The 13,661-nt window shown below is 35.4% G+C and overlaps 1 protein-coding gene and 1 pseudogene across 3 annotated transcripts in view; both read left to right on the top strand.

Annotated features, from left to right (window-relative positions):
• The window catches only part of USP32 (ubiquitin specific peptidase 32), a 128,330-nt gene that overhangs the window by 102,239 nt on the left and 12,430 nt on the right, over nucleotides 1-13,661 (top strand). For all 3 annotated transcript variants that reach the window (XM_054574848.1, XM_054574849.1, XM_054574847.1), the window contains exons 19-27: nucleotides 133-207; nucleotides 1,968-2,106; nucleotides 2,367-2,472; nucleotides 3,641-3,814; nucleotides 4,481-4,655; nucleotides 5,095-5,246; nucleotides 6,096-6,207; nucleotides 7,481-7,683; nucleotides 11,007-11,191. In XM_054574848.1, the coding sequence (XP_054430823.1) occupies nucleotides 133-207; nucleotides 1,968-2,106; nucleotides 2,367-2,472; nucleotides 3,641-3,814; nucleotides 4,481-4,655; nucleotides 5,095-5,246; nucleotides 6,096-6,207; nucleotides 7,481-7,683; nucleotides 11,007-11,191 (1,321 nt within the window). The remainder of the gene's footprint in view (nucleotides 1-132; nucleotides 208-1,967; nucleotides 2,107-2,366; nucleotides 2,473-3,640; nucleotides 3,815-4,480; nucleotides 4,656-5,094; nucleotides 5,247-6,095; nucleotides 6,208-7,480; nucleotides 7,684-11,006; nucleotides 11,192-13,661) is intronic.
• Nucleotides 11,507-13,309, top strand: LOC129071534 (cyclin-A2-like; annotated as a pseudogene).

Genomic DNA, 13,661 nt, shown 5'->3' with positions numbered 1-13,661 from the left:
ACTAAAAATAACTTGATTGTTTTTGTTTATAGTTTCTGATCTAGAAATAACTCTGTTTTTTAACAGAAGCATTCGAGTTGGTGTGATTTCAATGAATAAGAAATAAACACATTCCTATCTCTGTCTTTTCAGTTCGAAACAAAGATATGAGTTGGCCTGAGGAAATGTCCTTTATAGCAAACAGTAGTAAAATAGACAGACACAAGGGTAAGTCTCCAATGTATTATTTTTAAATAGATTATCTTTAAGTTACTGTTTTTTCCCCCTCTCTCAACTATTGAAGTGTTAACAACTTTTGGCTCTTTGCTCCAAAAGTGACTAGGCCACTCTTATTTTTCTTTTTACTGAATCATCAAATTTCTTTCTAACCTTGCAATTAAATATATATATATATATATATATATATATATATATATATATTTATCTCATACTAAATAAGAAATGACCCTCCCCCATACTGTGTCAAATTTTCTCCACTCAGCCCAGGATCAATGCCGTGCTGTTTCTCCTGGGCAGAGAAGGTCATGCAGTGTTTCACTAGTTTTCTGTGTTACGCAGTCCTCTGTTGTGTAGTGGTAGGCTTGTTCTGAAGCTGAGAATCTTCTTGGAAAGCAGTGGGTGGCATGGTGGTAGAACATTTGTTTCCTTAACAAGTGCTGAGATGAATGCGTTAGTTTCCATGGTGGTACTGAATTCCCCTGGTGCTCCAGGTCATGGGCTTTCTTGAATAATCATCAGTGACACTTGCCACTGCCTCAGTAGCTTCTTCCACGAAGCTGGTGATGTTTTATTCTACATCAGTAAAGATATCAAAATCCTGGGTGCTATTCACATATGCACCAGTGGTCAAGTCTAGAGCAGTGATCTGGTCCAGGTCAGTGGTCAAGTCCAGGGCAGTGGTTAACTCTTAATTAGTGTTAATATCAAATCATTGATGTTGTGTGATGATGGTGGAGTGATCAAGTAGGTTCTAGAACAACTGGATTCCCACATCCAGTTGTAAAAGAATAAAGTGGGACCACTATCTCACATTATATACAAAAAGTAACTCAAATTGATCAACAACCTAAGAATTAAAAAACTCTAAGAAGAAAAAAAAATACAGGTAAATCTTTATGACCTAGAATTTGACATTGGATTATTAGATACGACATCAGTTTCAAGAGCAACAAAAGAAAAATAGATAAATTGAACTTCATCAGAATTAGAAACTTTTGTGCATCAAAGACATTAATAAGAAAGTGAAAAGACAATGTCCACATTGGGAGAAATTATTTATAAATCATATACCTGATAAGGGTTTATTATCTATAATATGTAAATAACTATGTAATTCAACAAAAAAAAGACAACTTGGTTTATAAAGGACTATCAGATTTTGATAGACATTTCTCCAAAGACGATATAAAAATGGGAAATAAGAACATAAAAGAGATGCTCAACATCAATAATCATTAGGGAAATTCAACCAAAACCAAAATAAGATAACCACTTCATATCTACTAAAATGATTATAATCAATAAAACAAAAATAAGTATTAGTGAGGATGTGGAAAAATGGGAACTGTCATACATTGCTGTTGGGAATATAAAATGGTGCCACCACTATGGAAAACAGTTTGGTGGTTCCACAAAAAACTATACAGAGAATTACCATATTCCCCACAGAAATTTCACTCCTCAGAATGTACCCAAAAGAACTAAAACTAGAAACTCAAACAGATATTTGTACAGCAGTGTTTATTGTAGCATTATTCACAGTAGCCAAAACATGGAAACAACCAGTGTCCATCAACAAATGAATAAACAAAATGTGGCATATACATACACAGAACATTATTCAGCCATAAAAAGAAATGAAGGCCTTTTAAAAAAAGTTATAAGACTGTTGCACTGAATATGAGTAACCATTTGGTCTATGATGTCTTACTACAGCTAGACTTTGGTTCTCATATTGTTTGTTCCAGTTCCCACAGAAAAGGGAGCCACAGGTCTGAGTAACCTGGGAAACACCTGCTTCATGAACTCAAGCATCCAGTGTGTTAGTAACACACAGCCACTGACACAGTATTTTATCTCAGGGAGACATCTTTATGAACTCAACAGGTAATCTTTCTTGATCATTGGCCTTTTAACTTTCTGTAACTTTGATAAGAACTCAATATCACCTAAATTTCATCTTTCTTTAACATGGGAGGGAAAAGTCTTAGCTTATTTGTTCTATTTAGTATTAAATAAGGGCCAGGGGATACTTCTCTTATGTTAAAAAGATAGTTTGATGTAAGAAAACAGATACTAGGCATTTTTATGTCCGTATGATTATTTATGAGAATCTTTGCCAACAAATTTTCTTCTCAAACCTCTAGGACAAATCCCATTGGTATGAAGGGGCATATGGCCAAATGCTACGGGGATTTAGTGCAGGAACTTTGGAGTGGAACTCAGAAGAATATCGCCCCATTAAAGCTTCGGGTAAGCAGTTAAAGTGATATAAAAATATTCAAGTCCTAAGTAGTTGTCTAAGTAACTACTTTCCTCTCTACATGTGTTTTATGTTTAGCTTTTTAGTTTAACTATCTGTAGAATTTTTAAGTGTCAGGAAGAAAAAATGTAATTAATGGATAAAATTCTATATTACTCACTTGTATTGAATTTCAGTGAAGTTAGGATTATTTTTATTTAAAAACAAGGCAAAGTTATATTAAAAATTAATAATTGTAGCTAAAAATTTGATTACCACTTACCAGTCACTGTTCTCATTACACTATGTGTATTAACTAATTTAACCTTATCTATGGCCCTATAATATAAAGTGATATTATTATCCTCATTTGTTAAGATTTATTTGATTTTAGAGAGAGAGAGAGGGAGATAGACTGATCTATCGTCTATTTCCACTTAACTATTTCCAGTTGTTCCACTTAATCTTCTATATGACCCTGTAATATAAAGTGATGTTATTATCCTCATTTTAAGTTAATTGATCTTAGAGAGAGGGAGGAAAGGGGGGAGAGAGAAAAATTGATTTGTTTTACCTATTTACGTATTCATTGGTTCCTTCTTGTATGTGCCAACTGGAGATTGAACTCATAATCTTGGCTTATTGGGATGATGCTATAACCAACTGAGCTACCCGGCCACGGCCTATTAGGCCCATTTTATGGCTGAGGAACTAATACTCAGAGCAGTTAAATAGCTTGCCCAAGGTTGCAAGCTAGTTAGTAAGTCCTTATAGTTAAACATGAGGCTGTTCTGCCACTAATAATAAAAGTTAGGATACATCAAGACAAGAAAGGTTAATTGTAAAAGCAAACATTATAACAGGAACTCTTTTAAGTGTGAGCAAATGCTATTTTAATATTTCTGCCTTAACTGTTTTAAATAACATCTGAGTACCTAAAGAACTGTTTGCTTTTATGATGCTGAACTAGGACACAGTATTGGCCAAAATTTTTTTTTGTTATTTGAGATTAAGATTAGAAAGCTTTCATGATTATCCAAAACATATTGCTGAAATAGAGACAGACTAAATACTGTACTGTGTACTTTCTTATAATGCTTCTAGTTGAATTATGGGGCATGTTCATTCTAAATTTTATGAAATAGCAAATAATGAGTTTGATTCCTCTTATATTTTTAGTGGACCATAGCAAAATATGCTCCCAGGTTTAATGGGTTCCAGCAACAAGACTCCCAAGAACTTCTGGCTTTTCTCTTGGATGGTCTTCATGAAGATCTCAACCGAGTTCATGAGAAGCCGTATGTAGAACTGAAGGACAGTGATGGCCGACCAGACTGGGAAGTAGCTGCAGAGGTTTGTCGGTTTTGATTTTCTACTCTAAGCAACAGGTAAAATGTTTTGGCTACAAGTGTGTATTGCACAACTTAAATTCTGTGATCAGAATTTCAGTACAAAAGTGAAGGAATTTGTATTGCTCTGCTAAATTTTTGTGCAGTGATGCCAAAACAAAGCATCCTTAATGAAAATAGAAAACTGTTACCTTTTCACATTTTATGCCTCTGGGAGAGGATATAGGAATAATTATTCAGTAGAACTTCAAGAGTCCCATAATTGCTAGCAAAATGTGCATAGTGACCAATAGACACATTTTATTTGCTTTTTAATGGACAAAGAACTTTAATAATCATCATTGTTACCATGGTAATAACAAAGAGGAAAGTAGGATTTTTCCTCTGAATTTAATATTCTATAGGTTGAGCAGAAAGAAACACATTCTATTGAAAAACTGGTTTCTCTACTCTCTCAGTAGGCAGTACATTTTCAATTATATCATTTAATCATTTGAATTATAAGTTTGTAGGCAGAAAGTTTTTATATTTTAAATGAATGTTAAGGATTATATTCTTGACATTTAAACCTCATTTATTTAACCAGTTTCTTTGAATTTATGTAAAAATATTATTCTTTTACCTTTTGGGGGAAAAAAAATCTTTTTTCTCTAATCTTTTTCCTTGATAGGCCTGGGACAACCATCTGAGAAGGAATAGATCAATTGTTGTAGATTTGTTTCACGGACAGTTAAGGTCCCAAGTCAAATGCAAGACATGTGGTCATATAAGTGTCCGATTTGACCCATTCAATTTTTTATCTTTGCCACTACCAATGGACAGTTATATGCACTTAGAAATAACAGGTAGGTCACAACATTCTGAAAAATTATTTAACTCCATTGTCTTTTACCTTTTCAGGCAGCCTGTATTTGTAAGTATGCTCATTTGTTTATAATATGGTCTTATAAAAATTAATAGCATGTTATAATCTAGCAGTCTAATTTCAGACATTATTTGAGGTTTCAAAGACTTGGAACGTGGGTCCATTTTTGTGCCTATTGATTCTTCTGTTAGTTTCAAACATGCCAGAAACACTTTAAAATCTTGCAAAGCCACTCACACTTCTATTTCAGATGAACATTAAAAAAATGTGTTCATTCAATATGATTCCTAAGTACCATCTGCATATAAGATAAAAATTCTAAATTGGAATGTTTGCTATTTCCAAGTCTAGACACACACAGTGTAAAACTTTCAGTGAAATCAGCATTTTGCTGATAAAAGATCTTTTCTCTTTACTAGTTATTAAGTTGGACGGTACTACACCTGTACGTTACGGACTAAGGCTGAATATGGATGAAAAGTACACAGGTTTAAAAAAACAGCTGAGTGATCTCTGTGGACTTAAATCAGAACAAATTCTTCTTGCGGAAGTACATGGCTCTAACATAAAGGTAGTATTAACTATTCTTTCTAAGAAACCCTTGATTCCATTCTTCAAAGAGCAGTTTTCCCAATTAATTACAAAGTTAAATGACCAAGGGAGATACTAAAATGTAGCAACACCCGAACAAGTTTTCCAACCCACTAACTTGAAAGGGTTGTCTGCCAGGGTAAAGGAGTAATAATAATGATGGTGGTATTTTTAAAAGAAGGGAATTATGTAAGCCCAGGCTACCTGTGTAGAGTATTTCCCCCAGCGGCTGCTACTACTTCACTTGGCCACTCTTCTGTATTACCATGGTCCCTAGAGTTCTTCTTCAGTTAAAGCAGTTTATGTATTTATTAATGTGGTTTTTTAGTACTTATTTATGGCTTTTCAACATACTAGAAATTTACAGAGTAAAGACAAATTGATACAAATCACTTCTTCCTGCATACCAACTGGAGAAACAAGCAATTTAATAAATACATTGCCAAGCCTAAACTGAGCTCCTACCATTGGTATTATTTATACTCATCTTTGGGATTTCTGAACAAACTTTCCCACCTTGTTGACATTTTGTCCATATGTAATACAAAGGTGGGATCTTTCTGAGGGTTTTGGGTTTAGATGCCTCATACGAAGGACAAAACAAGAAACCAGTAAATACACAACATTCTTCTCTTCTGTGGAAAGGGATAACAATTTTGTCATTGAAGTTAGTTTATCAAGCTTTCATCTTCTAGTATTTGAGGAATACTATTTATTCATCTTGTTTGATTAGTGATGAAAGCACCTAAGATACTCAGTTCAAATATACCACATTTTCCATTTTATCTGAACCACCTCCCCACTTCTTATCTTGCCCCTTTTTCTACAGAATTTCCCTCAGGACAACCAAAAAGTACGACTCTCAGTGAGTGGATTTTTGTGTGCATTTGAAATTCCCATCCCTGGATCTCCAATTTCAGCTTCTAGTCCAGTACAAACAGGTATGGTAGAACTAGAGCTTCTTTTCACTATTTCAGCTTCAAATACTGGTCTAAAGGTTGTCATCCTTTTTATATTTGGTTGGGTTAAGAATATCAGAGCAAAAGAATTTTGGAGGCTGAAGGATGCCTTTGTGATGGTTTGACTCAAATTCTTCATTTTATAGGTGAGGAACCTAAAATTCAGAGAACCTAAGTAACTAAGTTAAATAGATAGTAAGGAGTGAATCTACCACTGGAATTCAGATCTCTTTTTACTCTTTTATCTAATACTTAAATAGCAACAGATGGTGTGAGAAGAATATACTGTCAGACGACATGACAATAAATGATTAAAAAGGAATTTGTTTATCTAATACTGCATATGATTTAATATGATCATCTAATGAATCTTTTGGCCATTGATATGGTTTGTTTATTCATTTTTATACTGCTGATAATTAGGTTCATTCCCCAATTATAAAGAGCTTCCGAGAGAATGAGGTTTCTCTCATTGGCACTTAGTAGATAGGACTGATGGGTTGGTGGGTGATTTAATTTTGTTTTATTGTGTAGATCTTCACTGATCAATAGAACTCTCTGCAGTGATAGGAATTTTATATAATCTTCACTATCCAGTACAGTATTCACCAGTCACATGGACTGTTGAGCACTTGATACATGGCTGAGACTGAGGAAATGTATTTCATTTTATTTTAAAAAGCTGCATCTTTCATCAGTAATAACAAATGTACCGCTCTGGTGGGGGTTGTTATTAATGGGGGAGGCTATCCATGGCGGGGCGGCAGGGAGTATATGGGAAGTTTCTGTGCCTTCTTTATTGTGCTGTGCATTCAAAACTGCTCTAAACTATAAATTTTTTTTTAAAAAGTGAAATAATTAAAAAAAGGAAAAACAGCATCTGACTAGAGACTACTATATTGAACAGCATATTTAGAGGAATGGAAAAATGAATTTTTAGAGCAAAGGAAAAAGAAAACAAGTGGTACAACTCTTTGCATGCCACATCATGGTACTACTAAAGGTTTCTGCAAAAATTCTACTTACACTTTGCAGCAGTTATTCTTGCCTTTTAGTCTTAAAAGTGAGTGATAAAAGTAAAATCTGAAATTAAAATCTTCTAATTAATCTAGAGTTATTATTTGAAATATTTCTCCTTTTCCTTTGTTAAAAGAAACTATACTATGAGTGGCCTAGGTCCTCACAATATTTGAGTAAAGAGCAAAGATGAAAATACCACAAGTTTATGATGCTGTACTTACCTTTGAATTTGTAGATTTATCCTCTTCTCCATCTACAAATGGAATGTTAACCAATGGGGACCTGCCCCGACCAATATTCATCCCCAATGGAATGCCAAACACTGTTGTGCCGTGTGGAACTGAGAAGAGCTTCACAAATGGAATGGTGAATGGTCATATGCCATCTCTTCCTGACAATCCCTGTACAGGTTACATCATCGCAGTCCACCGAAAAATGGTTAGTTTAATGTTGGGCAAGTTACTGCTGGTCTTGACATTGTTACTTGTGAAAGACAGCCATTTGTGTCTTTGCAATATCTTCACTGTACGCACTTCCAATGTATTATGTATGTGCTATTGTAAATGATCACTGCCTTTATATGAAATGACATTTCTCACTCATGTATTAAGCAGCAACAGGTTAGCAGTACATCAGAATACTATGTTCTTTAGAAAGTTTGTGTCTCTTATATATTCATGTAGGCATGTACATCTCTCTGCCATATAAGTATGGATGCCTTTGGAGAGGGTTTTGTTTATTTGTTTGCTTTGGGGGGGTCGGGTACACAAAAATGTATGATGGTGAGGAAGCAAGAGGGAGGCTTTCAGTGCTAGCTGCGTTCTGTTTGATGATCTGACTGGTGCTGGCATAGCTATTTGCTTTGCATTAATTCTTTGAAATGTATTCCCTCGCCCTCTTTGAATTATTAACCCTTGGCTAAAGTGAGTTTCTAACCATGTGGATGATATTCCGTGGACCATCTTTTAGACAGGATTGTATGAGTAGACAGTTTAGAGAATTACAGGGTACATTTGTGACTTGGAATTGTCATTAAGCACAGCTTCTACTGGTCCCATCAGCTAAAATGCCCACTTGGTGAGCATCATCCCACCAAGTGAAAGCTTGCCAGTTGATTCCCAGTCAGGGCACATCCCTGGGTTGCAGGTTTGATCCCCAGTCAGGGCGTCTGCAAGAGGCAACCAATCAATTTTTCTCTCATATCAGTGTTTCTCTCCCTCTTTCTCCTTCCCTGCCCCCTCTCAAAAAAAATTTCTTTTTAAAAAGAACCCTGATATACTCTTTAAAATACAACTCTCTTCAATTATCATATATATGTTATATAAAGTACATGATAATTACTACAGCATTATGTACAGGTTTTTGTAATTATTGGGCCATAAAGCCATATTGTTAACTTTAAATTTTCATCTTTTAACCAGTCCCCTGTTTCTAGTTTCCTTTATGATCTAGTCAACTGCTTTTGGGAATACCTAAAATTGATTTTACCACCTGTCTGTCCCAAGTCAGCTCCTTTTTCCTATTATTTCTGTGAAAAGCAACGCCATTCTTCCAAGCTAAAGGCTGGAAGTATTCTTGGTTGCCCCTCCCCTTTTCTTCTAAAATCCTATATTCAATATATTACTATGGCTTTTAATTCCTTCTTTCAAAACACTAATTGAATTTATCATTTCTCCATTTTAATTGCCAATGTCCTTTTTTTCTGACTTTTTTTAATATATTTTTTTAATTTTTCAATTTCAGTTGACATACATTATGACATTAGTGTCAGATATATGAAAGGGAACCCAAAAACGGAGAATTTATAAAAAAAGTGTATGTATTCTTATACATTTAATCTTTAGTCACCTTCATAGTACTCTCCATTTTGTGCAATACACCTATGGAGACATTGTTTCCACTGCTCAAAATAGATTTTGTACTTGTTGATTTTGTTGCCTTTTAGTGCTTCTGCAGTTTTTTGTTTCACTTCTTCCACATTGGCAAAATGTTTCCCTTTGAGGACTTTCTTCATCTGGGGGGGAGGGGTTGGCGCAGGGTTGCTATGATGTGATTGGGTAAATAGGGAGGGTAGGGCACAGGAGTCATGCAGTTTTTGGTCAAAAACTGCTGAACACTCAGTACAGTGTAGGCAGGTTCGCTCCTAAATCACCCATCATGATGGGCAGAATGTTGAAAGATCTTCAAAAAAAACGTTCACTGAAGCTGAACACTGCCTCTCACAATGCCAGCTGGTACGCTGATACACTGATACAGAACACTCACCTAGAAGAGGAAGCCTATACTACAAGGGACCCAGCCTCCAGAAGATAATTCCATTTGGAAGGGCGTACCCCCTCAAAAACATAGTGATTAGATATTTATATAACTTACAGAGTGATCACCCCAAAAAGTCTATTACTCATCTGGTATCGTAGATAGTTACTACAGTATGCCACCTTCCTTTAGATACTTTTGATCTCATGGTTCAACTACCTTGAAAGTTAAGTTTTCTTACTTTCAGAAAGGGAGTTTTTCTTCTACTCCCTTCTGCAACATAGAAAAAGGAGAGGAATAGGCAAGGCAACATAGGCAAGAATATTCAGAGAATAAAGGGAGAAATAGAAAAACAGTGTATTGACACTACTAAAGGACAAGTCAACTTCAAAAAGACAAAGGAAGAGAGGGAGTTAGTAAGGTAGGGAGGGAGGAAGGAAGACAGATACACTGAGAAGGGTGGAGGAATGAGATTGTTATTTAAATTTAGTGAAAGATTTTAATAAAAATATAAATAAAATGAAACTTATTTAGTAAAGTAAATCATTCGAAAATTAGAATGGAATAAAAGTAGAAGCTTGAGAGAACAACTAATCTAAGTTTGTAGGATCTTAAAAAATACTTCTGAACACTGTCCACAGTTCTGTGGGTCTTTAATAATACTGACATATGAAATGGGGTCTTAAAATCTTGTATTTAGCTAAGCTTAACTGAATAACAGCAAAATAAAATGCTTGAGAATCTGAAATAAAAGTCATTTCACTTAGAAACTAGCTAACCCTTAGTGAGTTTTAGAAAATCATTGATTTAGCTACACTGCTACATAAAGACCAACTTAAGAAATTAAACATCCAAGTGCTTAACAACTTTTTTAAATAATCCTGAACTCCCAACAACCTATTACACTAAATTTTTGTTTTATTAAGCAACCATTTCCAATCTAATTTTTGCAAGTATCTATTTATTAAGGAATTTCATAAAAAAACTTCTTAACACACTCAAAGCAAATATTTTTATATTTTATCTTTAATTTATTGTATATTTTTAAAAAAGGCTTGTTTTATAAGTTTCCGAAAGTTTAGAAATTGCTGTTGTAACAACAGTAGTCAACAGCTTATTTTTTAAAAATTGTATTTTGAGGGAGTTTTGGCTTATTGGCATGATTTCTAGAGAATGGGGTTTAATTGCTTAAAAGCCTTGAGCTGCAAAACTACTACTAGTTTTTACATATGATCCAGTGTGTGCATGAAATGTCTTATCAAAGCAAACTAGTTTGAAAATATTAAATGCTGAAAATCCAAGATTGATAGACAGCCCCTCTGAAATTGGCAGTATCTCAACCTTCCAGTGATTCCACTATAACAATTCTCTTCATATTAATAAAGAGTGATAGTGACTAATTTGAAAATGGTAATGATAAGCGTTATTGGCAGTCACAGAAGAACAAAATGGAGGAATCAGAGGCCTATCTTCTCAGCTCTCTCTTCTCTTGTTTGTGCATACAGATGAGGACAGAACTGTATTTCCTATCATCTCAAAAGAATCGCCCCAGCCTCTTTGGGATGCCACTGATTGTTCCATGTACTGTGCATACCCGGAAGAAAGACTTATATGATGCAGTTTGGATTCAAGTATCTCGATTAGCCAGCCCACTCCCACCTCAGGAAGCGAGTAACCACGCTCAGGATTGGTGAGTTCAGGGGATCGGCCTAGACCTGTGATTTTCCCAACTCCAGAAGGATTTATATGAATTCTTTGTGATTTATGGGACCCATTTTATGTAAGTTTAATCACTCTTTGAAGAGCCATCCAGGGAACATGTAATTCAACCATTTGGTTTGATCTTTTGAGCAGGAGAGACTATGCGGCTTCATCACGTAGACATTCTAGCATCTAATAATTCTTTCACTCAGTAGTCCCTCCTGCTAATGCTTCAAATGCTTCAGATAATAATCTTGACTTCTATTACTGCAAAAATAGAGAGTATGAATTCACCAGGAAATGGATGTCATCTCAACCCTCTGAAATTCAGAATGGGAACAATGGTATGCATATCTATACATGAACTCTGAAAAAGTCTCCTGTCACAACAAATAATTCAGTTGGATTATTTCCATACCCTGTCATTTTAATGTGGAATAATTTCATAAATCTAGTTAAAATAAACATCTTGCCCTGGGCGGGTTTCTTAGAGCATCATCCTGGTATGCCAAGGTGGCAGGTTCAGTCCCCAGTCAGGGCACATACAAGAATCAACCATTGAATGCATAAATAAGTGAAACAACAAATCGATGTTTCTCCCTCTCTTTCTCTTCTCTCCCTCCCTTTCTCTTCCTCTCTCTGTCTAAAAATTAGTTTAAAAAAAGAAACATCTTCTGTCTTCTTTCCATCCTTCCTGCCACTGTTCTGTTGGATTACTAAAAGTATGTACTTGTAACAGACATTGGGATTGTGATGCCTTACTTACATCTTAGTTGAATTGTAGGTCATTTCCTTCCTATCATGGTGCAAGTGAGAGTTCTGCTTCTGTGTGAACTGAGTAAAGAAGCTCTATTAGCTAATAGGTTATTTGTTATGATATGGGGTCTTTTGATGATTAAATAAGGCTTAAGGTAAATTAATCTTAAAGGAAAGCTTCAAATAATAGATAAGCAATTTAGCTAATGACTGTTGTGTTTAGTAAACTCTGAGGACTTTTTCCAAGGCTTGCCAATTAATTGGGTATGGAATATGAGGGAAAGAGGAGTCCAAGCTAGGTTTTCAACCAGAGGAATTGTTTGTGAATGGTGGTACCATTTAATGAAATGAGGAAGACTGGAGAAGGAGCAGGTTTTGGCAAGAGATAACAGGAGTCAAAGTTCAAAATGTGTGTATTATCAGGTGGGAAATAGACTTAAGTGTCCTTTTCTGGAAATATAAATATAGGTGTCATCAATAATTAGTTGGTACTTAAAGCCCTGGGACCAGATGATACCATTAAAACAGTAAAAGTTAGATAGAGAAAATGCCCAAGATCTAATTCCTAATCCATTCCAATATTTAGAGGTTGAAAAGAGGAGGAAGCAGCAACACAGGGGATTGAGGACAGTCACACATACCTTAGGGAAATGGAGAATAAATGTAAGCCTAAAGTGGATTCCATGGAGAAACAGCCAGACTTCACCAACCAGATGAGGGCCATCCCTGTGGACTGGTTAGTTGACATAGAATATAAAGACAGAATGAGACCCTGCACATGGCTGTGAACTATATCAATAGGTTCCTTTCACACATGTCTTTGTTGGGATGAAAACTTCAGCTTGGGGGCACTGCTGCTATGCTGTCAGCCTCAAAGTTTGAAGAAATATACCCCCAGAAGTGCCCATTATAGATGGTACTTACACCAAGAAACAAATTTTAAGAGCGGAGCTCCTCATTCTGAAAGTCTTTGCTTTTGACTTGGCTGCACCAACAGTAAGTCAGTTTTTCACCCAGTATTTTCTGCACAAGCAGACTGTGAACTGCAAAGTTGGAAGTTTATCAGTGTTTTTAGGAGAGTTAAGTTTGAGAGATGCTGACCCATACCTTAAGTATTTGCCGTCATTTATTGCCAGAGCCGCCTTTCATCTAGCATTCTACACAATCACAGGACAGAGCTGGCCCAAATCCTTGGTACAAAAGACATGATATACCCTGGTAAGTTTGAAGCCTTGTCTCCTGGACCTTCACCAGGCCTTCCTTCAGGGCACCACAACACACACAACAGTCAATCAGAGAAAAGTACAAAAACTCCAAGTACCATGGTAACCAGAGACACCACATGTGTTAACAGTGAAAGAATACATTTGTTTTCTAAGGTTTTAATTTTACAGTTTCTGAAATACAAAAGTTATGGTCAAGTACAAATTATGGTATCTATTGTTTTTTTAAATGGTTTTAATTTGTATATCTTTTGTACATGTAACTATCTTAGATATGTGGCTAATTCTAAGTGGTTTTGTTAAAGTATTAATGATGCCAGCTGTCATAAAAATAATAATAGATTGATTTGGAAAACTCGGTGTGTAGGTCAAATAAATAAACAAACAAACAAACAAAGCTTCTAAGCCCCTGCCAGGTAGCCCACTTGGTTAGAGCATTGTGGATTCGAACCCCTGTCAGGGAACATAAAAGAATCCACC

This window comes from Pteronotus mesoamericanus, unplaced genomic scaffold (genome assembly GCF_021234165.1).
Source record: "Pteronotus mesoamericanus isolate MK-2021 breed Mesoamerican mustached bat unplaced genomic scaffold, CSHL_Meso_final contig_269, whole genome shotgun sequence".
NCBI lineage: Eukaryota > Metazoa > Chordata > Mammalia > Chiroptera > Mormoopidae > Pteronotus > Pteronotus mesoamericanus.
Note: the sequence above shows the minus strand (reverse complement) of the source record. Positions and strands in the feature narration are given on the sequence as shown.